Source organism: Corvus cornix, chromosome 4 (assembly GCF_000738735.6).
Source record: "Corvus cornix cornix isolate S_Up_H32 chromosome 4, ASM73873v5, whole genome shotgun sequence".
NCBI classification, from domain to species: Eukaryota; Metazoa; Chordata; class Aves; order Passeriformes; family Corvidae; genus Corvus; species Corvus cornix.
The window spans coordinates 30,652,291-30,677,907 of NC_046334.1; the positions used below are offsets into that span (position 1 = coordinate 30,652,291).

A 25,617-nucleotide genomic window follows, 5' to 3' on the forward strand; every position below is an offset into this window, starting at 1 on the left:
AAGTATTTGCCTTCAGAAACTTAAAAAGAAAATACATCTCCCACTAACTGCCAGAAGACATGCTCATGAAACATCTGCCTTAATGAAAAAATACCCAACTAAACACAGACTACAAACCCAAGATATTAAAACAACAATCATTTGTAGTGTGTTGTGTAGAAAATGGGCTCTGACACAAACTTTGTGTGCCAGTATAATGTCAAAGGAGCCAATAGCTGGAAAACAAACAAAAAAAACCCAGCACAAAAAAACATCACAGCAATGTTTTTTTGAATAAGACCTCTGGAGTGCTCTTCTAGTGCAAAAACCATCTCAGAACTCTTTTTCCTTCGCCATCACCAAATGTGGGTAAAGAGTTGTGGTACTGGAGGTTATACAGACACGTTTACTCTGTCATCATCCTTTAATACTGATGCAGAAATTGATCCACTAGGTCACCAAATATCTGTGGCTACAGACCCCCTCAACACCTAATAAATTTTAAGAGGGGATGTCTAGCATTGAAAAAAATTAATAGTTTGTAGACTTGATATCGGTACCTGTCAAAGAAATGCCTCAGCAGTGCATCTGCTAGCTAGTACCTCAGCTAGCAGTTCTTAAACATGAAATCTGTTCTAATATATATATTATATTTATAGATATATAATATATATGAATATATTAATTTTATATATTATATATAAATAATTATAATATTATATTATATAAATTATTATAATATTATAATATATTTTATATATTATAAATATATTAGATATACACATATACTATATATGTGTATATCTAATATACACATTTCTGATAAATGACTGAAGGACTGCTTCACATCATTTACAAATGAGGACACTCTAAAATCACTGCATAAGGAGGTAAATAAAACTTTTGTACTGCAAAGATTGTTTGGTACATTTGAACAAAGTTGGCCTGTCACGTGTACACACACAAACTGGGCTTAAGCAAATGTATATGAAGCTCAGACAGCAAGAGAGTCACCTTCTTCAGAGTGGGGTTAATAATTTCCATGTTCTGTTACCCTACTGTCCTAAGTCTTCCTATTCACAAACTCCACACAAAAATCTGCAAGATTCCTACTGCATCCCATTCTATGTACGATGTACACACTGACAACCAGCATACCTTCTCTGGACTTATAACTGTGTGGGAAATTAAGAAGGAAGGATCCCAGTTACACCGGCCTCAAGGAAATCAAAGCTCCCCTAAGTAGCTGAAAGGAACTGAGAAACACAGGGATCCTTCACCTTTGAGAGCAAGGCACATCCACACTCCTGTTGGTAGCTCTGAGACAGATGTTCTGCAGATGCTCAAGCCCTTTTTTACCCAGAGAGCAAAGGAAGCATTTGGAGAAGAGCAAGCTAATGGAGTATGGACGTTGTGTGCAAATTCTCCTCAAGGCCAAAGGCACAAAACTGTTCTGACAGTAACTAATACAGCACAGCACAAAGCCTAACCCACAGTGAGAAGGGTCATCAGTCAAATCAATAGCGTTATACAAATAAAATTCTTAAAATGGGTGTTTCTGCTTAAGAGTGGGATTATTTTGAAGCAATTTGATGGGATTTTACTTAGATTAAACCACTTCTGCAGTAAACCAAGCTGAGAAGACCCAAAGCCAGAACAAGCATATCTATGCTAAAAAATTATATTACAGTTACGAGGAAAAGTGTTTATTACAACAGGGCAAAAAAGACTACACATGACTATAGAAGTATCCACAACTGAGTATTCAGTAATTTTTAAGCGGTATTTTTAATTCAAAAAGCCAAGAAAACCTGAGCTGTAAAATAGTAATGACAACCTCCACTGTGTACGTGCATAATGGCAAATATTGTCAGAAAAATGCAAGATAGTCAACAGCCACTGAAATTTGAGGATGGAAGGGAATCAGTGGTTTTCCATTCAATTCTCTCCTTAAGTACAAAGGAGTTCAAGATCCTTCGATAAATCAAAATCTGTAAAGCCCATTTCTTCTCTTGTACTGAAGCTTTATACAAAAATGTAATAACAAAGTATGCTTCTAATTTTACTCATGCAGCAGCCACGTGATGTCTTACAAATGGACAACAGACCACATTCTATCAGATTTGATTTCTCCATAAAGCTGTTTTGAGTTAATAACTAAAATATTACAACACTAGGGTTTTTCTTTTAATTAATTAATACTAAACTGAAAATTGTTCAGAAAATTAAGTTAAAAAAATTAGTTGAGCACTGTGCTATGTCCCTCTCTGACACACAACAAAATTAAATTAAATAAAAAATGCATGCAGTAGCGAGCACTCACCTATGCAGCATCTTTGTGATACAAAACTGAAAGAAATAAATAGTCTTAATGCTTGTTTCTTTGGCACTGTGTATACTACACAGTAGCAAATCTGAGTCACCTTAATGAACAACATAAAATTAGAAAGTTGCGATTCTACCAAAGCCATGTTGCTCAGTTTTTACATGACCTCAGCAGGACTATTTCTACTCTGAAACAAAGTACACATATGGTTGCAGTGAGGAACAGTAAGCCCTACAAGCCACTGCAAAAATTAAATTTACTAAATAAAACCAAAATCAAATGGAATTTTCCTTGTATCTTAAGAAACAGCTGTTTTTAAAGCAACTATTTCCATATTTATTAAAATTATCAACAACTTTCTCAAAAAAAGCTTTACATTGATAAAGAGTCTTGAACTAGATATGAGATATTACCTAATTATTCATGATTACATTATCCATGTAGGACTTTCAGGAAAAAATATACCACAAAAATCTGCTCATCTTTCCAATAGCAAAATCATGAACAAATGTGTTCACCTAAACCTGCATGTTTTGAATGTGACACAAACCCAGGCAAAGTGCAATCTATAAGCAAATAACAAGTTTTGCAGAAAGCTACTCCTGTGATTTTCAGCCCCATTGTTTGTCATTGTGACAACCCACCAACCTTATCTTTATATAAATTGCTGACCTTGTGGCTCAAATAGGAGTTCAACATTGATAATCTCTGCCATATGTTCTACTTGCTCCCTACAAGTGAGAATCCGCTGGGACTATGATCTTCATGCCACAGTTAAAAACATACAGAGGTGCAAAGTGCATGTATTAACCACAAAAAAAGAAATTGCAAAGAACAAATTAACCTTTGTTTACAAAACAATATCCAAAATGTCAAAAAATCTTGACTGAAGGTATGGTTTATTTTCTGCATTATGTCTTACCTAACATCATCCAAGTAAGTTACAGAGAGCTTATAATGCCAAGATACATCAAGTGAGATCACACGTGGGCCACAAGCATCCGGTAACAAGCACAAGCAGAGGAATGTCAAATACGTGCTGCAGATAAGATGGGAAGTAATCCATTTGGCAGATGTTTTTCAGCAGTGTAGAATACAGGATTAAGAAGTGTTCTGTCTCAGTTCAGGTTGGGTTTTTCGGGGTTTGTTTTGTTTTTAGAGAAGCAGATTATTTTAATGAAGTAATCATTTCCAGTCTTTCAAAAATGATGAGAGCATACTAAAGAAATAATGGCAATGCTTCACAAAAATTGTATGGTAATAGACTGTGCTCAAAAAAATATATTACAGAACACAGAGACCCTAACAATTTTGAAAGATGGCTATATAGCCATTTATGTTGGCTTTCATAATCATATTCCTCAATATTCAGCATTAGCACACAAAAAAGCTGAACAGCTACTTCATGGGTAAAGAACCAAATCAGCTACAAGAATAAATTCAGAAGCTGTTCAAGAGTAAACAGTCTTTCTCAACCTTGATTCTAAAAGTTACATACAAAAACCTCCCCCAAACTCTAAACCTCCTGGTTACAACACTTTTTGCAGTAGTTGCTTACAGTTTTGCATTTACATTACAAGAAAAATGAAGCATACCCATAAACCTAATTATTTTAAAGGATGTCATAAATATCTTACGATACACTTTTATCACATACTTTCATGCTACTACTACTGAAGCAAAAATGAAGGTTCCTCCTATGGCAAAGCATTGATTCAATATCACTCTGGGAACTCAAATAACACTTCTAGTTCCACCTCCTTTGCTCCAACTGTTTTTTTAAGAAACATTTGACTTGTTCTGAAACAGCTTTTATTTAGCTACCATTCTCTCTACAGCACTGTTGTTAAGCCAAGCCAGGTTTCAGGTGTCCTTTCAGGACTAGCACAGCAGTATCCAGGCACAAGTTCCAAACTGTACTAATTTGTCACAGGTACAGCAGCATGCCAATGTCTAATTCAGATCAGACTCCTACTGCAAAGAGATCTGACAATGAGACCATTGCTTCTGTTGTGAAACTGAGGTGCTACAGAAATACAAACAACAGGAAAGTCCCTGGCCTTACAACTCTGCAGACCAATAGATGACTACTATGATAAAAAAACTCCAACTTAGATTTGTAGCAGTCATATGACACTTGTTAAAAGTAAAACCAGCAATTCTGCCTATTACAGTTGAAAAGATCTAAAGAATGTATGCAAAAAAGCGCCCAAATCATCAAATTAAAATATTACAGATACTAGAAATTTATCCATATTAATGTTGAATTTGTCATTAAAGTCCACGAAATTTACCTTGCACAGAAAGTCTGATAACCTAGTTCATTCTTTCAAGTTTCTATGTCTAAACAAAGATTTAAGTGCATCCTTTTCCCTGTATGAGGGGGAAAAGGAGCTACAAACACCAAATCCCTAGTTACATTATTGAAACACGCATTTTGAGAACAGGCAACACATCTACAGGTAGCTTCTGTTGATGATACAGAAACATAAGAATTGTATTGAAAGATAAACAAAATTTCAAGGAAAGTATACCCATTACTACTGTAAGACACAATAGAAACATGAGGCATGATTCAAGATACTGTATCTATAAATTGACTTATTTCTTGCATAAACTTAGTAAATACAGTGCAAGTAACAGCACCGTGTTCTTTGCTAAAGACACTGGTTAATTAAATCCCCCTGACCTTGTACCAAAACTCATGACGCCATCCAGGACACAGCATGAAATGCTACCTCATGGCAGCCTGTGACACGCACCAACATTTCTCCCTGTCTCAAGCAATGAAGGACAGGGAAAGAAAACCAGTTTCCATATGCAGCCTTGAACACCACATATCCAGCCTAGAACCATTTACAGTCTGAGCCGTGCAGCCGTAAAGGCATCAAGCACAAAGTTTAGGACAGCGAGGAGTGTTTGCATAAAAGAGTCACGTTTAAGAGTGCGTTTTTACTTTTGTCCAGCATACTCTGGTTCCTAACACGTGAAATTCTGCAGAAAACATGCAATGCAACCAAGAACTCAGGTAAAAACTTTGTCCAGTGGAGCTTCCTAGAGTCACTCAGAACAGTTTATACTGCTAAGAAGGACCTTAGACTTTGAGGTGGGGGGATGGTCTGTTGTTTTTTACTTCTTGTCCCTAGAAACGCAAGGACACATGGAAGATCTGCAAGTGGGATATTCAAAAGCATTTAAGCAGATTTAAGAGCCCTTCACCAATCAGATACATCATAAAATTCCAGGGAAAGCGTGCTGAAGGAATGACTACATGAATGATACCTCAACTGGTCTACTCACACTACTTACATCAGCCATTTAAACACCAACACAAAGACCAACAACTCCATGACAGACTTGCAAAACCTTTAAAGCACAAGCTGAAATAAAAGCACCATATCTCCCTCCATTATCTCTGCATCCTTAGATCAATGTTCTGCATTAGGAGGGGACAAATTTTATTGCTTCAGATTAGGTTTGACTCATTTTAATATTGACATTATTCTTCAATTCTTCTACACTTACAAAATAATTCTACAAAGAGATGAACTTCCTACTTGCCTTTGCTCTTCAGTACTATAGAAGTTTCTAAAGGATGTGAACTCCTTTTGATATTGCTATGGTAAGATGCCAGAAATTTGACATGAAACATAAGCCAAAAATTAACTTTTCAGAAGCATTTCCAAACCATCTGGAGAAGAGGCATTTCCAGTACAAAATAATTAATACCATCTTCAATAAAACCCTAAACATACAGTAGTCTCCCCTCTCCTTTGTGTAATTAAAAGCTTTGAAAGCACCAAACTACTCAGAACATATTATGAACAACTCAAAATTGTGTTAAAAAAAAAAAAAAAAAGGTAAAATTATTAGGTTTGGGTTTTTTTCTTAAACACAGCAGTGCTGACTTAATTGAAATTGCCAATTAGAACTTTAAACAAACAACTGTGCATAAAAATTCACCTTCAGGAAAAGCCAAAATCAAACTCATGACCTTATCCAATGTAAAGCTGTATCCAAATCAACTAATGCAATCATGGTTCTTCACATGAATATCCAAAAACAATGAAAGTACAGATGGAAGCCGTAAGTAACTCCAAGAGACAGAAAAATTCCTCCTTAACTCACACTTTGTCACAGCTGATTTATGGTTTGGAAACAAATTCTGTACCTCAACTCTGCAACACAGCAAGATTGGGGGAGGGAAGAAGGAGGTATATATGCAGCCCCTCACACAGCGCTCACCTTTGAGCACACACATCACATTCAAGGCACATTTTATGTGCACAAGCCTATTGTACGGCCAGGATGAAATATCCTGTGATTCATTAACTCCTTATAAAATGTCAATGAAGAGCTCCCAGATATTCACTAATGCTGCACAAAACTTGACAATACCTCAGTAAAGATTCTGACATGACAATGAGGCAGTTCTATACTTGCAATGTACAAAATCCAGACATTGGAAAATAAGTTGTTCAAAACATGTTTGCCTACATTTCTGAAGGAAACTGTTTAGTTTAATAACCACAAAATAAACCTCCATTTTATTTACTGTGATAAATTTCTGAATGCACATAAAATCTGGGGAATCACAAACTCTGGAAACAACCACTAGCCTTAGAAATAACAACTTAAGGATATTAAATATTAAGTAGGAAAGATTAATAGAGTTTCAATAATCAGGTAAAATCAAAACTGCATATTAAGAACACAGCTTGAATTATCTATTCACAAATAATCTACAAATAATCTAATGGGTTCTCCAAAGATCATTACAAAAAAACCCCCTAAATCATCTGTGAAGTACTTCAACTTCCAGCAAGTCCTACTTTTCCCCCAAACAAACAACAAATAATGTTTTTAAAGGATTTATCCCCAGAACAAAATATGAGCATCAATAAACTTGAGTGAGAACATCATATAAATTCTTTTGATGTGTTTGTACTATTTTGTTACCAAGGAAGCAGAGACAGACTTGGGCTCAGTTTGATGTATTTTCTAGGTCGCAGTCTTTTCTGTGCGTACGCACAGACACTACACCTTCCTTTTCATATTTAGTCCCTCTTCTGATCTTATCCTCTGTGTAATTTCCCAGTGCCTATATTTTTGAAAGCAAGATTTTATCAGGAAGAGAAGTTGTAAGAGGTTCAGTTGAGAGAGAGACTCCTTTTGCCTTGTTTCCAGGGTTCATTTTCAATGTTTTGTTCCTGTGCAATGTTTAGGCCAAACAGCTCTTCACAGTCTGCCTACTTTCCTCCCATCCTAATGAGGATGGTTGCATATTCTCATGTGCTCAGTGTTGCTACAAAATAAAAAATTAGTGAATTACTAGTTTGTTCCTTTACATCCTTTCATTTGCCTATTTTTTCTTCTAACATATTAAATGAGTTATTTCCCTTTCCTCTGAATTCCAGCCATAACCTAGCCTACAATGCTACCATGTTTTTTAATTCCAAAACATTGGCCCTTGAACTACTGCAGTATTTATTGATCAATTAAAAAAATAAATCTTTTGCATAAATCTCATGTTGTTACGTGTAAGCCAGAAAGAATATTTCCAGAAATTTCCATTAAGCTTCTCATTTCCTTACAAATATCTTCCCAGAATTACTCCTTTGCCCCAGAGAATATAAAACTCCAGCAGAAGTTGAGCTGATCAGCTCCCCCCTCCTTCACTCCCTGCTCAGCTGTTACCTCTTTTCTTAGACTTGAAAGCATTCAAGGCAGAAGGTGTTACTCTGCTATGTATTTATGCAGCACCCAGCACAACACACTCAGCAATTATTGCTTTTAGGTGTACTCCAACACAATGAATGTGTCAACTGTTAAATCATCAACTCTAATTTGAAGAGGGAGGAAAAAAAAATGTTTTAAATCACTTTTTCCAACAGGTGGTCCCAATTTTTGGGATTAGAGATTACCAAAATGAAAAGTGCCACATAACAAGCATCTTTCTCTTGGATGACTCCTTAGTCCAGGGCTCAGCTCCATCCATCCAGGTACAGTTCCATATCCAAAGAGATTGTGCTGCCCTCCCGTGGTCTGTGAAGATTTTAAGCTCCAGAAGTCACACGCAGAGCTACGAAAAACACTGATTCTGCTCTTGAAAGACAGATTGCATAGCTAAACATTACACTTTGAAGAAAGCAAGAAAGCCAAAATGCTGCTGCAGGGGTATCAAAGGTCTCCTGATGCCTCTGCCTGAAAGGACTGCTTAGGCTTTGAAGAGGAAACACTAAGAACAGTCATGTTAAAACTCAGCTGTCCCTCAGGTACAAGGCGTAGAAAACAGCAGTGTAAGTGACCTATAAAAATACTGCAAAGACAGGTGAAAACCCCCTAAGTTTAAATCCTTGTGTTGATTATGCTACATAGGTAAGTTAATTATGAATCGCCACACTCTGGGATATGGCAGATGGGTGACACAAAGGACCTAAAGGACACAAGCTGTACACCCTACCACGGATGTAGCTGGGATTTAAGTCTAATGACAAAACTTACAGAACAATCTTCAAATAAGTAGTGAAGGCATTTTACAGCAAGAAATACCAGAATACTGAAGCGGATTAAACATCCCTTTTCAAGTCAAGATTGGTGCTACAGAAAATCAATTTAAATTTTACAGCAACTTGAAATACTAAGATACTAGTATATTCTTGAAAAAGATTATGAAGAGTTATGTCAACAGCAATTTAACATTTTATCCAATAGCATATCTAGAATATTTGGAGATAGATTCAGGTGGAGGAGGAGTTAACACTTTTCTTTCTAATTACAAATATGATAAATATGTCACCACTGTCTTCTCTATGAAGTGACACTTTGTAACACAGCATCACTTCTAAGTACACCTTATTGATCATTAAAGGATATGATATTCTACATTTCTATTCCCCAAAAATACCTCTGATGACGATTTTGAGCCATGTTCAAAAGAAAATGTCTTTTTGAATCATATTAATCATCTGGATATTTGCTGGACATTGTTCCAAACCATAACTACTAGAATGGATCAGCATTCCTTCATTAGTCAATAGTAAACTTTCACAAAAAATGACCTGCACCTCCATGCTATGGAGTACTTAGCAAAAACTCCACCTCTAAACCTCTGGTTTAGGGGATAAATAATGTAACTTTGGGGCTCTGCTATTTCATGAACAGAGAACATAGAAATACAAAAGGGAGAAGGAAACTAGTAAACTCTACTACAGTTATATCAGGAGGAAAAGAAAGACCAAATAGTTTAAATGAAACAAAGGGCAGAGTTTCTTAGCAGGCTATTTAACATTCATTAGAGATTTCTGATTAAGATATGAAAAATTAATTTAACAATTCTGTTAAATACCTGCTAGGCACCTATGAGTTAACGTTTTTGGGTTTTATGGCCTTCCATGTGTCTCAGAACTTCAGAGCCAAAAAAGAAAAAAACATCACAGTGTAACGAATAAAACTGCTTTTTCTATCTAGGGTAGATCACACTCAAATTCCACGTAGGTAAAGTCAGTTTAGACCAGTGACTGTCAAGTGCAGATATTTTGTAAAAGTTCACTCTGGATTAATCAAGAACATGCCTCAACCATCAGAACTAAGACTACTGTGAATTTACAAAAATCATTACGAATTGTCTTCAGTGTTCAAGCCATAAATCTGTAAAACATTTCAACTGGCAAATTGCAGTATTTAATTTTAATTCTTTAGGTATGTTCAGTAAACAAACAAACCACAACCAGACTAAAAAAAGCATACACTGAACTTTATGTACAGTACTCTACAAAACAAATCTCTTTGAAGCCTAATAAACTCCCAATTAACAAGGACTTGTGACCTGTAAAAATCTTACTTCCAGGAATAAGACCTCATCAAAACCTAAACTTTTGTAGTAGGGGATATTCAATATGAAGCATAAAGGCTTCAGCAATTCTCTGAGGGCTTACAACTTACTCCATAAAGCAAGGCACTACCACAAAGGTGACACTTTCCAATATGATTATCAGCCGTATGAAAGTCCATCAGTCACACTCATCACAATGGGATTCTACAGAACAGACCAAACACCAAGGAGAACAGGTCCTCACTGAGTCAAAATGCAGCTGTTAGAAGTTGGTATTAGTCTTTCTAGTATGATTTTTAACAAGATACATTAGCAACTGTTGTTTTTTTCTTTGCAGATTTTGAATACTTCAGAGGCTATAGGCATGTCGTTTAGATCAAAACATCACTTAAGAAAATGCAACAGACTTCAAACAAACATAAATGGACAGAACTTGTATCCCTCATAATGCATATGCATTGATTCCATTAGGCATAGAAACCAGCTATGTTTTCAAAGAAGAGTATTCATTTTAGTAAATCATTGTGCCTAAAAATCATTACTACATACTAATTTAACTTAACCATATAATAGCTTTGCCTCCTGTCTTTAAATAGGCATTTAAAAATATAAAATAATTAATTCACTTCCCTTGTTTTGCTTGGTAACCCAAGACAATCACAAAAGAAAAATGGAGGAAGAGCACAGTAACAGTAGGAACAGTGTACAATGTCGTGGATGAGTTCTCTGGTTTGATGACAAGCCTGAGCTATTTTTTCCAGCTAAACCTGAAGAATGTTTTGTCTAAAAGTTAGTAATTACATGGAAACTTCCATGAAATTTGTCCTCAGGCCAACTATACAATGTTATATCCCCGAACAGTCAAAAGAGTCTAAGAAGTCACAAATAAAATACAAGTTTTGCAAGAATACCCTTCTTAAGGCAAGCCAGTAAAAGAAGATATATCAATGTTGCCTGTATTACAAAAATGAGCAATTTTCCTTTCTCTTTGTTACTGAAAATTACCTACTTCTCAAATATTTATCAAGACTATGAGGCAACCTGGCTGTATTGCCATCACAGGTTTTCCAGATCTTGAACTGCAAAATATAATGCACACACAAATGTGGTTTAAACTTATTTAAATGAGTGCAGAACTGTAACTTTAAGGAGAGGTTAATGAGAAGCAGCTTCAGTTGAGTTTCCCTTGGATTGTTACACCCATGTGGCTTGCAGGCAAAGAGCTGTCTGATATGGAAAAATCAGTTGAAGAAGAAGGATGAGTTCCTGCTTCAGGATGCCTGAGACACTGAAACAGGCTAAAAAACTATTAAAAAAACCTTCAAAGTCTTTCAAAAAGTTCTGACAGGCTTGAAAGGGAAATGGAGAACTTTAAAGTGTTGCTTTTAACTCTTTTTGTTCTACAGAATGAATGACTGTCTGGATTTAATTTTAAAAATACAGTTGCTTTTAACATTTAAAGTAAAATACACAATTTGCATCTCTTGATTAGCAAAAATTTTCATAAAATGTCAGATTCCCTAAACCATCTTTGATTTTTAAGCATAATGTATTCTCAACTCAGAAAGCATCTTTCAAGTAAAAATATTCAAAAGGTAATACCAATATAAAAAGCAGAACAAAATAACAGTGACCTAGCCTCATAAAAAAATCCCAGAAACAACCCAGATACAATTTTGACAACAGTTTCAACTCAAATAAATCTGCTTCTAATACAACATTTATTGCACAATTATTATATTACTCAATTCTATGAGCAATTACAAACAACTTTAACATGGACATGAAGTCACAAACTTTTATACTGGTTAGAAGATAATTACATCATTAAGTGCTGTTCCTTTCATTAAAACTAATTTTGTTTATGATGAGAGTTAGGAAATATTCAAAATTTTCTTCTTTCCCTGTTGAGAAGCCACACTACATTAAAGTATCCTGTACTTAATATCAGTTCTGGAAGCTGAGGGTAACACTGATCCTTCAGGATTGTTGTTTGGTAGGCAACAAGACTGTTTAATCAAAACATCAGTTAATTCCACAAAAGTGGAACACTGTGCTCTGTGTTATTGCTCTAGCCTGTGTTATTCAAAGGTACTTAAGGTTCAAAAATGTTTCTAATATACATATGTAAACACTGTTTTACTCTTGTTGGTCCACCTGATATGTCTACCAACACATTTTTAAAATCTCTTCATAAAATCTGCTGTCCTTCCTAAGTTACTCTTTCACTTTACAATATCTAATTTAAACTAGTTTATCTAGATTAAGAATCTAATATCTAATTTTATCTATTTTAACCTCCACTCTGGAGAAATAAAATGATACTGTGAACCTGCCACTCTTCCTTAACCAGCTATCATTTCAGCATTATTATGATTCTTCTATGAATCATTCTTCTCGACATAAGCAATTACAAACTTAGTTTATAGCCAGAATCAGGTAGGAGACAGGCACAGATGATCCTACCATCCATCTAGCTTTAAAATTTATGAATTGGTGAGTTTAAAGAATGCTGCTGATATGAAGAAACAGAGTACAGAGGCATTTCTAACTAGATTAATATTTCAGACCCTGTCCAAATAAAAGAAAATAAGAGTTGCTGGGCAAGGCAGGGGAGTAGGAGGAGCTGAGGAGAGTTCGGGGATTGAGAAGTCATTTTATAAAACAACACCCTAGTAAATAGGTAAATGAATTCTTAAAATAGTCTCACAACTATTTGCATATTTAGTCTTCAAAGAAAGACCAGAGGTTTTATCTCACCTGTAGACAAATCAGCTGACACCTTAATTCATAAGTTATGCATACTAGAAGAACAAATTCTCAGCTGACCTAAATTATTTAGAAAAAGCAGACAACATAAAGGCAACATTTTCAATATTATCTATCTCTACATCCTGAAGGCTGCTTCATTTCCCCTCCCCCTCCAAGGGAAAAAAAACAACCAAGCCACATTTACAGTATAGTATTAATTATTCTGTGGCTTATAAATCAAGGTAACAAGTCTCTTCATAACAACAGTTTAAGGGGAAGCCTTACCACTGAACAGTAGTTGCCAGGCTTTTCAAATTTTGTCTCATTTTAAAAGTTAAGCATTCTAAAAATCTAGCAACTTTCTCAAAAGTCTGAACACCAGAATGCAAACAAAGGGCATGTATCAACCAGGGTATCATTTTATTCAGGTCAACCTACCTGTGACAGTTTTATACAGTAATTTAATTTGGCTATCGACTCCCTACCAATCACAAAGCAAGCATAAATCAAACAACCAGAGTCATTCTGTCTTCAGCTAGGCAGGCATGTGCTGTCTTCCAATAAATTAACACTCTTTCCTGCATGCCCAACACAGAAGCTGTGAAAGGCCTTTTCGTTTTCAATATTGGCTTTATAAAAATTGTGCATGGAAAATTTCACCTCTACAAGTCAGATATTTCTCCCAGTCAATTCAATACTATGAACCCATTTTTTACTAGAAATAAAAAGTATATTATATACCTGACATGATTCACTAGGAACTATGTTTATATCCAATCCATTACATTTGTTTGGACCAGCTATAAAGTTAAAGAATTACATGTGTTCCATTAATGGGTAAGAGCAAGCTGCACTTGTAAAATGTGGTTATTTTGATGGAGTTTTATTTATTTGCCTAGTTTTTAGACTGATCTTCTTCACACGTTCTGTAATTGACCCCTCTGTCTCCTACTGTGCACGTACAGGGGTCTTTTCAGTTTCACCTGACACGTCATGTTTCAGCTAAGTTCTTTTCTAACCTACTACAACTCCTTCATTCAGGAAAAAGGAAGGCGGCACTATCTACAAGCCTACAGAATTTGGTTGCTAGTTGTCACATTCACTCTTTGAGCAATTTTTTTGGAAAGAATAATATAAATTTGTTCACAACCACTACCTTTGTAAGTAAATACCATCTCATGCATACTGTGACTGAAATGATGGTCCATTTCAGATGAGATACCACAAATAAAGTATTTGTTTTAAGTACTTCCTGCTTAAGAAGTATTTCAACTCATGAGAAAAGTAGTAAGGGTTTGTAAGACTGTGGGTCAGTTACTTCTCATTCTTGAATTTCACAGTTGGATAAAAAGTCAATAAATAAAAAGATGTTTTAAAGAAAAAAAAAATAGATTCCCATCTTAAAAAAAATCTCTTTTTTTTGTTTCTTTCACAGTGAAGACAATGTTTGATGAAAAAACATGACAGTACCAAAGGCTTCTATCTCCATATATCCTCAAAGTAATAAAGCAGCAACAAGGGTTATCACTGTCCAGCCACACATTCACACACTTTCCCCCTCCCTTTAATGTGCTTTGGGTGAGCCTAAAGGAAGCACCCCTAATCATATCCAGCCAAACTGAGTTTAATATCCACAAAGCCTTTGCAGTGAGTAGGAAATGAACCTGAAGACAATGAATGTGTTCACACACACAGGACCAGGAACACAAGCAAAGATTCCACGATTAACTGAAGTTCCAAAAGGGATGAAAAACCCCCTTTCTACTGCTGCCTAATAATACCACAGAGAAGATGTTGCATTTCTTTGCTGGTCACAAATTAAATATAATCTCCTCTTTTCCAAACTTCACATATAATCAGCAGTAGCACACTATTTCCATTCAGTCTTATTTCAACAAGCCCCCCTTCCCAAAATTTTCAGCCACTGCCTTGCTAGAGGAAAAAATGAAAACATTTCCTATGATGACATATATCAGTCCAGGGAAATAATCACATGATGTATCTAATTTTCCTTCTGTCTCACATTGTGACCACCTGTATTTTATATTCTGACCTGCCACCCTCTTTTTACTATCTGTACATATTGACAACCACAGTAACTTTATTCCTATGGAAGGTGTCTATGGATACCTTTACTTCTACAGAAAACTCAACACAACCAAGCACTGAGCTTGGTTAGGATTTCTGAGTTGTGTCAACTGCCGACTGAAATCAAGGTCAATCTTTTGTTCCCAGTTTGGTCATCAGCTGTTGATGACCTGAGGGAAGTTGCATCACCACGTGTCACAAACAGACTGAATTTTAATACAGATTTGAAACTGCTTACCTGTCTTAGAGAGCTCTGAAACATACTGAAAACTGGCATATTTTCCTATGAAACAGTTAAACAGCTTCACCAGAAGAAGACCCTGTTAAATACACAGACATACAAACCCTCACCTTCCCCAGGACTGACTGCAGATGGTAGACTGGTCCAGTCTAGGGTCCAGCTGGGGCATGGATGAGGAGAAAACTTTGCTTCAATTCCATTTTCCTACATGAAAGGAGGAAAAAAAATAAATTAAGACCCTTTACCCACTTAAGTTGGTATCAAATTTCTCACTAAATTTAATGGCATCAGATCAAACTGCAACCCTGTCAGCTTAAGTGAAACTGAACAGGCAGATGACTCAACATTATACAACGCTCAAATTACCTATTTCTCTTATTCTCACAAGAAAGCTGTGTTCATTTTTTTTAGGAAATGCTGTCAGCTTCTGTGCAAAAAATACCAAATTATGGAACATGATGGACAGTTTTCTTTAACAAAACTTATTAGGGTTCCCAGATGTTCAAAGCTTTAATCAAACAGCAAAAAAACCCCCAAACCAACCCAGCTGAAAAGGTTGGATAATGAAGCCAAACATAAAAGCCACAGTTTTTTGTCGTTCTTTACATAAATATCTTTAAAAGAGAAATACAATATTGCAATTCAAACAAAAAGTTATTTTGATTATTCAGAATAATTGATAGGACTCCAGCAGCCCTATCTTTGCCCAATTCCTGAATGAATCAAATATCAGAAAAGTAGAATCACTTCTAAGTCAATGCGCATCAGATTTAAGACAAACAAAGGGGATTAAACTGTTCAAGGCTGTCAAAACCAGCTTATACAATTCTAATAAATTTTACCTACTCCAAATCAAGCCAATATGGCTATAAAAATAACTCATTAAAAAACTTAAATTACCATTAACTTAGTCATGGTTGGCCTTGGACCACCTATAAAATGACTGTCATCATTATCCTCTTCTAACTCATCAGGAACTGAAGAGGAGTCCTGTAGCTGTTCCTCTGGAGCAGACATCAACTCTGGAAGCTGGAGAAGTTCCATGTTGCATTTGCCAGCAGCTTTCTTTACTCCAGGTACTTCCTGAACTCTTCGGTACCAACTGGATATCAGTGGCAAGTTTACCAGATTTTTGCCTTGTCTCTTGCTGGAAACCTAGAAAAATAAAAAGGGAAGGTTACTTGCTAGTGTAAATTTCTTGCAACAAATCACCAAAAGGCACGAACTACAGGAGCAAGCTCAGCTCCATGCCAAGCACATGCACTCACAGCATGATGGTAAAACAAAAATCAGCTTGTTCAGAGCCCCAGGTAGAATTCCCAGCTGGCCATTTAGACTTTATCTGCAATTCCCATTCGCTTAATAGGATGAAAAGGTTTACATGATCAATTTTAATCATAATTTCAGTCAGTAACAGGAAAACTCCATTTAAATAATGGGTGCTATTTGCTAACATAGGAATGATTAGTTTTGGTCGGTCGTTAGACAAAAAACCCCAATGCAGTAATTTGCAATGAATACTGAACTCTAAGCATGACATTATGGTACCTGAATGCTCTTTCTCACAAGTACCTCTTAAAAGCTCATCCGCCAACAGCTATTTTGCTGGAACCTGCAAGCCTGAAATACCTTAGACTATGTGGTAACAGGCATACATTACCCCATGTCTTTACTCAAGTCTTTGCACTACATCTGTGACTTTTTTCAAATTAGTACTGGTTTTTTTTTTAAATTGTGTACTTACTCACACTTTTTTAGAATCTTAAGATCAGATTTTTATACAATAATGGTAACTAGTATCTTTCTTTCTGAAGTAAGTGTATGTGATTATGAGTTAATGTGGCCTCCAATAGAAATTAGTATTTTAAGGGTAAAACATGAAATAAAAAAATTTCTTTAGTAAGAGTATGTTGCACATATTAAAAAAAATATACCCAAATTACATTTTAGCATGAAGTCCAACTACTTTTAAAAAGGATGCATTTGATGAAATTAAGCATCTTTTGTTTAGATTCCCAAATGTTCTAGAACAATGGAGATCATCCTCTTACAGGAGAGGTTGTGAAGTCTCCTTACAGACATTCGAAATACAACTGGACGCGATCCTGGCCAACCGGCTCTAGCTGACCCTGCTCTGAGCAGGGTGGTTAGACAAGATGAGCTCCAGAGGTGCCCTCCAACCTCAATTATTCCAGCTTCAACTATTCTGTGATGCTGTGCCTGCTTTAAACAGAAAATTAAAAATCATGATTACAGGAACAGGCAGAAAAGGCCATGCAAAACCAGCATTCCTCCACGGATCTGTCTGCAGTGTGGAAATAGAAACTGGAAAAGAACACTTGAAATGACAAGAAATTTCCAACAGCTCTCCTGCATGCTGTGTTTATAGTATGCTTAGGGTAACCACAAATAATTAGCAATAGCTAAAGGAGCAAAAGAAGGATGAACTGTGTAACTTTAATATGCAATTTAATATCCTAATAGTAACACAGGCATAAACACATTAATTCAGTTAAGGAAGAATTCTTTTGGAAAGCAATTCTAAGAGGCACTGTTACACTTGTTATCAAGTGTTCTAAATTGTATTTTAAAAAGTGAATAGTGGTTTCTCCCAGATGAGGAACTGAGCCTTTGTTATACTTCTATTAATTTTCAACAGTTACAACTAATAGAAAGTGAAACAAAGGTAACCTCAGAATGATAACAGCAATGAAATGAGGTAATGAAAAACAACCCTTCAGCTTCATTATCCTACTTTTGGTAATTATAATTACAATCAGCTAGTCAGGTCTCCTCATATTTATGGGATGGTATTTTCCAGACACATAGTCACTGAAAACTTCATTATTATTCACACCCTTAATTCAAAGTGGAACTGCAACTACAGTGATTTTTTTAAACACAATCCAGGAAGACCAGTTATACAAGTGACAAATAACACTTTAATACAGAATTAAACTCTGGCACTTCCATCAACAAGAGCAGTTTCAACTCACTGCCTGCAAAAAGCTTTCAGATGCAAGTTTTACAATTTTGATGATAACTGTAGGCATCAAGGTATAATTGCTTAGAAAATGATCATTCCCCAGGGAACAGAAATAAACAAACATCATCCCAGAGCTCTTGTAACAAATTAGGTAAAAATTGAACCGAAAGCCAGGTTTTTAGGGCAATCCTTGGTGTGAGCTAACACAACTGTACTGTAAAATACCTAGTTCATAAGAACACCAGGGCTCAAGGGTAACACAAAACGTCAATAAATACAGCATTCTCAGCTACTCACAGGACCTCCCCAGAACTACTTCACCTACATTGCTGAAATCAATTAAGCATCTGATGCAAGTATCTTCTCATGCCTGGCACCAGTAAACCAAACATTACTCTAAAAAGTTAAGCTCTTATTTAAAAAGGCCTTGGAAAAACAAAGACTGAGATACATTAACATTTTTTAAACAGTAAGAAAGCATTCTGTCTTAATATTTTTGTTTAGTATCATCCATACAGAAGTTGCTGTTCACCTCCAATTATGTAATTTGCAAAACAAACAAAGCAGATCTGAATTAAGAAGCATTTCTGAAAAATAACTCATCGTCTTAATTCAAAGGCAGCATATTGCTATCATCATAAAGAAATCCATTGAGGATGATGATCTTGGTTAAAGAAGTTATAAAGTGGACATTTGCCACATTATTAATATTCAATAGTCATTATCTTGATTCTAGAGACTGTTATTCTCAATCTGCCTAACAGCATCTTCTCCAGGAATTCCATTTGTTTTCAAATACCATAAGGGAAATTTGGCAAACCAACTTGCAAAATCAAAATGCAAATGTTCCTGGAACACACACCAGCTTAGGCATAAATCTCATGGAGTAACTGCAGGAATACTGGTAGGAGGCAAACTCGTTGTATCATTTCACTGTAATGGGAAATAAAGACATAGTTGTCATTTCCTTAAATCTTTCCTGTGCATATATTGTCATAAAACGAAGTACAAAGATTGTGCTGAGCAAGACTCTTGCACAGTCTTGCCACAGATGTTTTTCCCACTGTATAACTAGTTTTTTAAGTTGAGCTCAGGTCACCTGTACTAGTATTTTAAAATTATTATTTTCTGGGCAAATTGGTACCAAAATATTTCAGTATAATATTTTAAAAGTTAACATAACCATTGATATGCCATGTATTTAGAAGTAACTTTAGTGATCTCACCAATCCCTGATTTTTGTGTTTGTACAAAAACAAGACAAGTCTTCGATTTCAGGTTAAGGTCACATTGTAAGCACCACAATATGTTTCAAATTAACATCTTTTACAACTTTTAGGTTCTTAAAAAACATACATGTACACTAGTTAATATTTTCAGAGTCTGTCATCTTACCAAGAACTGGTGGATGCATGGCAAAAGCACTAGATCTGCCACAGTAAAATAAAGCCCTTCTGCAAAAACGTGGTCCAAGAGCGGAAGGTCAGAGGTTTTTGCTCTCCTGATGTGAGGGGCCTCCCTGTTGATTGCATCTGGTGCTTCCTGGGCAAGTAGTTTAGAGAAAGCTACACTCAGTTCCAAACTTGAGGGTGGATGTTCATGGACTTCCCCTGGTTTTGATTCCTCTGTTGCTTCTTTACCAAGCACAGGCACTGCAGCCTTGGCACCTCCCTTCTGTTGTTGAAGTTTTTGCCTTCGAATTTTGTCATCATTATGTACTCGGACAGGTTCTCCAAGCTTCCTTTCTAACAGTAAAATGTCAGGAGGAATTGCCTGGCAGTGCTGAGGAGAGGCTGTCAAAAATCTTTCAACAGCAAGAGGTATGCTGATCTCACAGAGTCTGGTCCACTGGCTAACCTGTCAAATAAATTTACATAATCAATGTCTCTACAGAAAGAGAAACAAAATCCAGGGTTACTTTTGGTCCACTTCAGCTTTAAATACATTCTTTGTTAATCTTAGAAATGCAGATATTTCTGTATTACTTCTGCAACAGCAGAGTTAGGAAGCTAAACTTTATATAACAGAATGAACAGTTATCCAGCATAGCATATTTTTATTTCCTTATTATTGACATAAAATTAGGCTGGCTGCACAACTCATAAGAAGCAAAGCTGTGAACTGGGTTGAAGGCACAGTAATCAATGGCAACCATGGAAATAGCAATCATGACAGGGTGGAGATCAACATCCTGAGAGGAGTGAGGAAGGCAAGTCTAGATGGATGAGCTGCCAGATGAGTAAACTGCTATGTGATAAATGGGCTGACATCTCAACTCAAAAGGTAGTGTTGGTTAATGGTTCACACTCTACCTGAAGGCCAGTTAGAAGTGGAAATCTTTAAGGGTCTATCCTGAGGCCTATCCCATTTCATCATCTTTACCTGGAGAGGGGAGATGGAATATACTCCCATCAAGGATGACAGGGAATTGAGCAGAGCAGACAACAAATTCCCAACAAACTCCTCCACAGACTAGGGAATGGGCTGAGAGGAACTGATAGAACTCAGTAGAATATTCCACACCTAGGAGGGACTTATCCCCTGGAATGGTACAAGCTAGGGACTGACCACCTGGCCAGGCAGCTGAAAAGGCACTGGACAACCTGGTGAGGATAAGCTAAACAAAAGCCAGCAGTGCACCTTGACAGTGAAGGCTAACAATATATGGTGCTCTTGAAATCAAAATTAACAAGAAATTAGGTACTTCTAAGTTTACTCTATAACTCATTTATACTGCTAGACATGAAACAAAGATCCGACCTATTTTTTTAGCATCAAGGTTCTTTTTGTGCTGCTAAAAAGTGGTATCTTCAAAAATAATTATTTTTCATCTTTGTGCCAAAATACAGGTACTTCTCCATAGAGGAAATTGCATTTTCTAAGCAAATTAAGTTTTTTACTAAAAGAATTTACTTGACATCAATATTAAGAGTCTACTTCAGAGCAATCAATGCTTATTAAAAACCTATTAATGTATCTAAGAGAGAGACACACTCACTTCAGCACAGGCTTTTAAGCAGGTCTTCTTAAAGCCCAAGAGTTCCAAAAGATCCTTTTTAGATGGATCTGCCTCGAATGTTTTCTGTATTATATGTCTTAAGACCACAGAAAGCCCAGCTCGGCAGAATTTGTCATCTTTTGCGACAACAGCAGGTAAACTGCAGCTCTGCACAACCACTGGAAGCTGACACCTGGAGATTAAATGGACCTCGAGATCGCCAGCGAGGTTTTTTGTCACACACTGATCACCCACATCTTCGCCAGTCGGCACTAAAAAAACTTTAAATAATTTGCAGTCACAGTAGGATAGCAAAAACAGTGAGATAGATGTATGAAGAGGAAAGATACTATCTCTGCACTGATGAGAAAAAGCCAAATATAAATGTTCTTCAGCGACACTATCTTTCATCTTCTTCCTGAGATGAAGTTCCTGAAATGGAAATCAGAGTACAATATTCATAAAAGAATACAGAATTTAAAAAAAAAAAATTTTATCACCGCTTCTTCCACTATCTGCTACAACTGATTTTAACATAAGACACTACTGAAGACATCCTGCCTGAATAATTGGCAGGCCCTTTTTTGAGAGAAAAGGATGGTTCCACATCTACGCTGCCTGTTCACATACAGATAGATCATGGATAGGAAAATGATCTTACTTTTTTTTTAACATTTTAGCGTATTTCTGACATCAAACAAAACCTAAAGAAAACGTTTCATTTTCAAATTTTAAGTGTGTACACATTTTAGAGCAAGGCTTTTTTGATTTTTTCAACACCAAAATCTCCCATAACATTAACCATGCATTACTGAAAACAACAAGTTCCTGAGCACACATCTGCAACAGTCAGTTCCCTAATACAAACATCTGTCTTTCTGTAACTGCCAAAAGGCATTTATAGCAGGTATTTTGGCCATGGGAAAAAATATTGGTTTTGGTATAAAAAAATTAATCTAGAGTTGAGTGAGATAATAACTGAAGGACACATAAGCAAATTCATCTCATGCTACTACATGAACACCTCAAACACACAACTACTATAAACCAGTAGAATTCAACAGTACCAGAGCTGAGATTAACGTCTTCTCAGTATACTAAAAACTCAAAATAATTTTCCTTATAGTGGGTTGAAAGCTACATTTTTCCTACTATAACATTCCATAGGAGTTTAACATAAGGCACTGACGCAGTCATTTTTCTGCTCCATCACTCAGCAGAATTGCCCATTACCTCACAGATGACAGCTGGCACTGAAAAGCTTTAGACACTAGATGGCCCTCTTACAACAAGCGTCACGGACCACAGCTGGAGCGCAGTGAGGACAAGAGATTTAAGTGTCGCTAAGAAAGCCCAGAATGGGGTTTTATATCCATATATATAAAGCACGAGTGTCACTGGAACAGCATCAGTCTTTCACATAACCGTCTACATTAACAAGGTCTTTGCACAATTACATGAACACGATGCAAGTACTTTTTTAAAAAAAGTTTTCATTTGATACATCTTGATTATTCAATTTATTTTTTTTCCATGTAGACATGTATATCATGCTTACTACTTTATACAGCCTACCAAATCAATTGCCCTAAAAGAGGCAGTGGAAGAATAAAATTAAGTCCACCTGACATTAAGAACACACTAACATCTGTTACAGTGAAATATTTTTAAACCATTAAATAACAAGATCAGTGGCTTATAATGTGGCTTTTCTTTAATTAATACACTGCCACACAAAAAACAGGACAATACACAATGCAATACCTACTTTACCCGAAGATACTTTATTTGGGTAAATCTTGACAGCATGGAAGTTGAGACACTCAATATCTTAAGTACAACTCTGTGGTAGAAATCATATAGTGAAGGCTCTGCCAAAGAGGTAAATCAAGAAGAGCTACTCTTACCATGGTCACATCCATAGTTACTAGCATTTGAACTCCTGTTCTCGGCTACAGTACCTCTTCCAACGTTAAACAGTACCCTTATATGCATTTGGGTTATTATTTTTGTTTTCCATGGGAACTCAAAGAATTCACATGTCCATCTTCTCCTGGCCACTCAGACATACACATTGACCTTAACAATCATTTCACCACTGAATTTTTTCTTCTGGTTGACCTTCCCGGACACGATCAGCTATTTTGATCATTATCATGCTGTACGAGCCTCCTAAATATTTTCATAAATTCTGATGAGGTTTCTATTTCCAAAGTACATTATTCTCTAGTTTACAACTTTTAATCACCTGTTCTTACAAATTATTTTTAAAAACTTCTTAGAAGTAATTTTAACAGAATGGGCTTCTGTAATGACTGCAACTTGTTATATGGGTCATTAGACCATCAAAGCATTCAGTCTGGATTTATTTGAATTTTAAGTTATTGCAAAAATTTCTATGTCCCTCCACTACACCAGTAACTGAACATCTCACAGACTTTCCTCTCAAAGAGCCTTGCAAGGTAGAAGTTTCCTGCGTTCCTTTTACACATGTGAAAAAGCAAAAGCAGAAAGAGAAATTTTTGTTTAGTGTCACACTGGAAGTCTGTCCTAGACCAAGCCAAAGAATTGGACATTTTTCCTTAAGGGCTTTGCTGCTTGGTTGGTTGTGAGATTTTGGGGTTTTTTTAAGGTCAGTCTATGACAATGAAAACTACAATCAGGCTAACTGTATTCTCAAGTCTCTCAAAGAAGAGAAACTAAATTAATCCATCCAGGAGTTCTGTCTACAAGTGACTTTACCTGTGTTTCCTCATTGTTTCCCGTGAGAAGATAAGGCCTTTTTAAATCATCACTCAACTGAGCTGTACACCCTTACACTGCCACACCCCACCCCTCTCCCACATTTACTTCAGAGAATTCCTCCCAACATCTTGTCTCTAAGCACTGACATTATAAAGTCGCTTCTTACATTTTTTGTTTCCACGACAGGCACTTTTTTGCACTGTTTTGGCTCTGCAGAGTCTATATTCCTTGTGGATTTATGCACAGATTTTCAATTCAAAGACTTAACAGCCTACCTGGTTGCCCACTCTCACTTCAGTATTTTCACATAACTACTACCCACCCATTAAATGTGTTTATTAACCCCTTGGCAGCTTACTAAGGCAAAAGCAGACCGTAACATACACAATAAAATGAAAGGTGCAATACAGAACTAACCAAACCTAGTAAGACATTGCACCATTTGCTCACAGTACTTATTCGCAGCACTTTTTTCTCCAATTAGACTGTAAATTCTGTGGGAAGAGACAGATTTTTATTCTATTGGCCATACTTACGGTAGCCACTGTTTGAAAGAGGGAAAATGAGAAGCAACGATCAATGCAGGATTTGTACCGTAACTTAAAAGACAAAGACATATAATGTTGCCTATCTTTGGGATAAAAGACACCTACTTAAAAATCATAAACATTACGTAAGCCTAACTTTCATTAGCTGTGCTGTTTTTACCATTTTCTCTTTTCTTTCAGCGTGCACTAAACAACAGTTAAATTAGTTTCATTCAGCTGCCCTGTTAACAACGTAATAAAGAAAATCGCTGCTTTAAAAACAAGTGTTTCCCATAAAAATTAAAGACAAATAAATAAGTACATAAACATCCTCTTCCTTTTAGTCCCTGAAAAAGATCTCATTCATTTGTTGATTACTACACGGTAAAACAGAACTTCTGTTAAGCAGACGCGTTAACATTAGAAAAATGTTTAATACAATGCCATTTAAAAACGTAGCAAATATTTAACGTAGTGCAAAGTAATATTTGTGCTTTAAGGCACATAACTTGAGAGGCTGGAGTTACATTTCTGTCCAGGCAATCCATTTGCTGGATGAGTTCAGGGCCACCCCTACACCCTCAGGGAGCCCTGCGGGAAGCACACAAGAACTTCGGACCCGAGTTTCAGGCGAAGCCACAAATAAAGTGGAAATTGTGGATGGCTCTGGAGAGCCAGACGCGGGCGGACCATGAGGGCCAGACGCGGGACACGGGGGCCAGACGCGGGACTCAGGACAGCAGCACACACCTGAGTTCGGCTACTACAGAGAGTGACCCCGTCGAGTCAGAACTCCCTCCCAGACCCGCTCCCCAAAGCCTCTGCTCCCAGCTCCTCCCGGCGCCCCGGCAGCGCTGCCAAAGCAGCGCCGGAGCTCCACCGCCGCCAGCTTCCCTTTATCCCGGTCCTTTTCCTTACCCCGGCCCGGCCGCTTCCGCCCCGGCTCCGCCCCTTCCTGCGCGCTCCCCGCCGGGCCCCGCCCCGGCCCGCACGCACCGCCCGGAACTGCCGCCCGCGGCTCGCGCGGCGCGGGGGACTGCGGTGGTGGCGGACCCGCCGGTGCGCCCGCCTCCGCCTCCCCCTTCTCCCCGTTCTCGTCTCCGGTGAGACAGCAGCGGGCGGCTCTGCGGGGCCTGGAAGAG

At 36.9% G+C, this 25,617-nt stretch overlaps 1 protein-coding gene across 4 annotated transcripts in view; it reads right to left on the minus strand.

Moving 5' to 3' along the window:
• The window catches only part of GSTCD (glutathione S-transferase C-terminal domain containing), a 54,312-nt gene extending 28,885 nt beyond the window's left edge, over positions 1-25,427 (minus strand). Inside the window, exons 1-5 of one of the 4 annotated variants that reach the window (XM_039551113.1) lie at positions 25,394-25,427; positions 21,204-21,635; positions 19,601-20,062; positions 16,120-16,374; positions 15,330-15,423 (exon numbers count right to left, since the gene is read on the minus strand). In XM_039551113.1, coding sequence (XP_039407047.1) covers positions 15,330-15,423; positions 16,120-16,374; positions 19,601-20,062; positions 21,204-21,614 — 1,222 coding nt within the window. In that variant the 5' untranslated portion in view covers positions 21,615-21,635; positions 25,394-25,427. The other 3 variants (XM_039551114.1, XM_010411707.4, XM_019293424.3) reach the window with 3 other exon arrangements.
• Between the last annotated feature and the right edge of the window lie 190 nt (positions 25,428-25,617).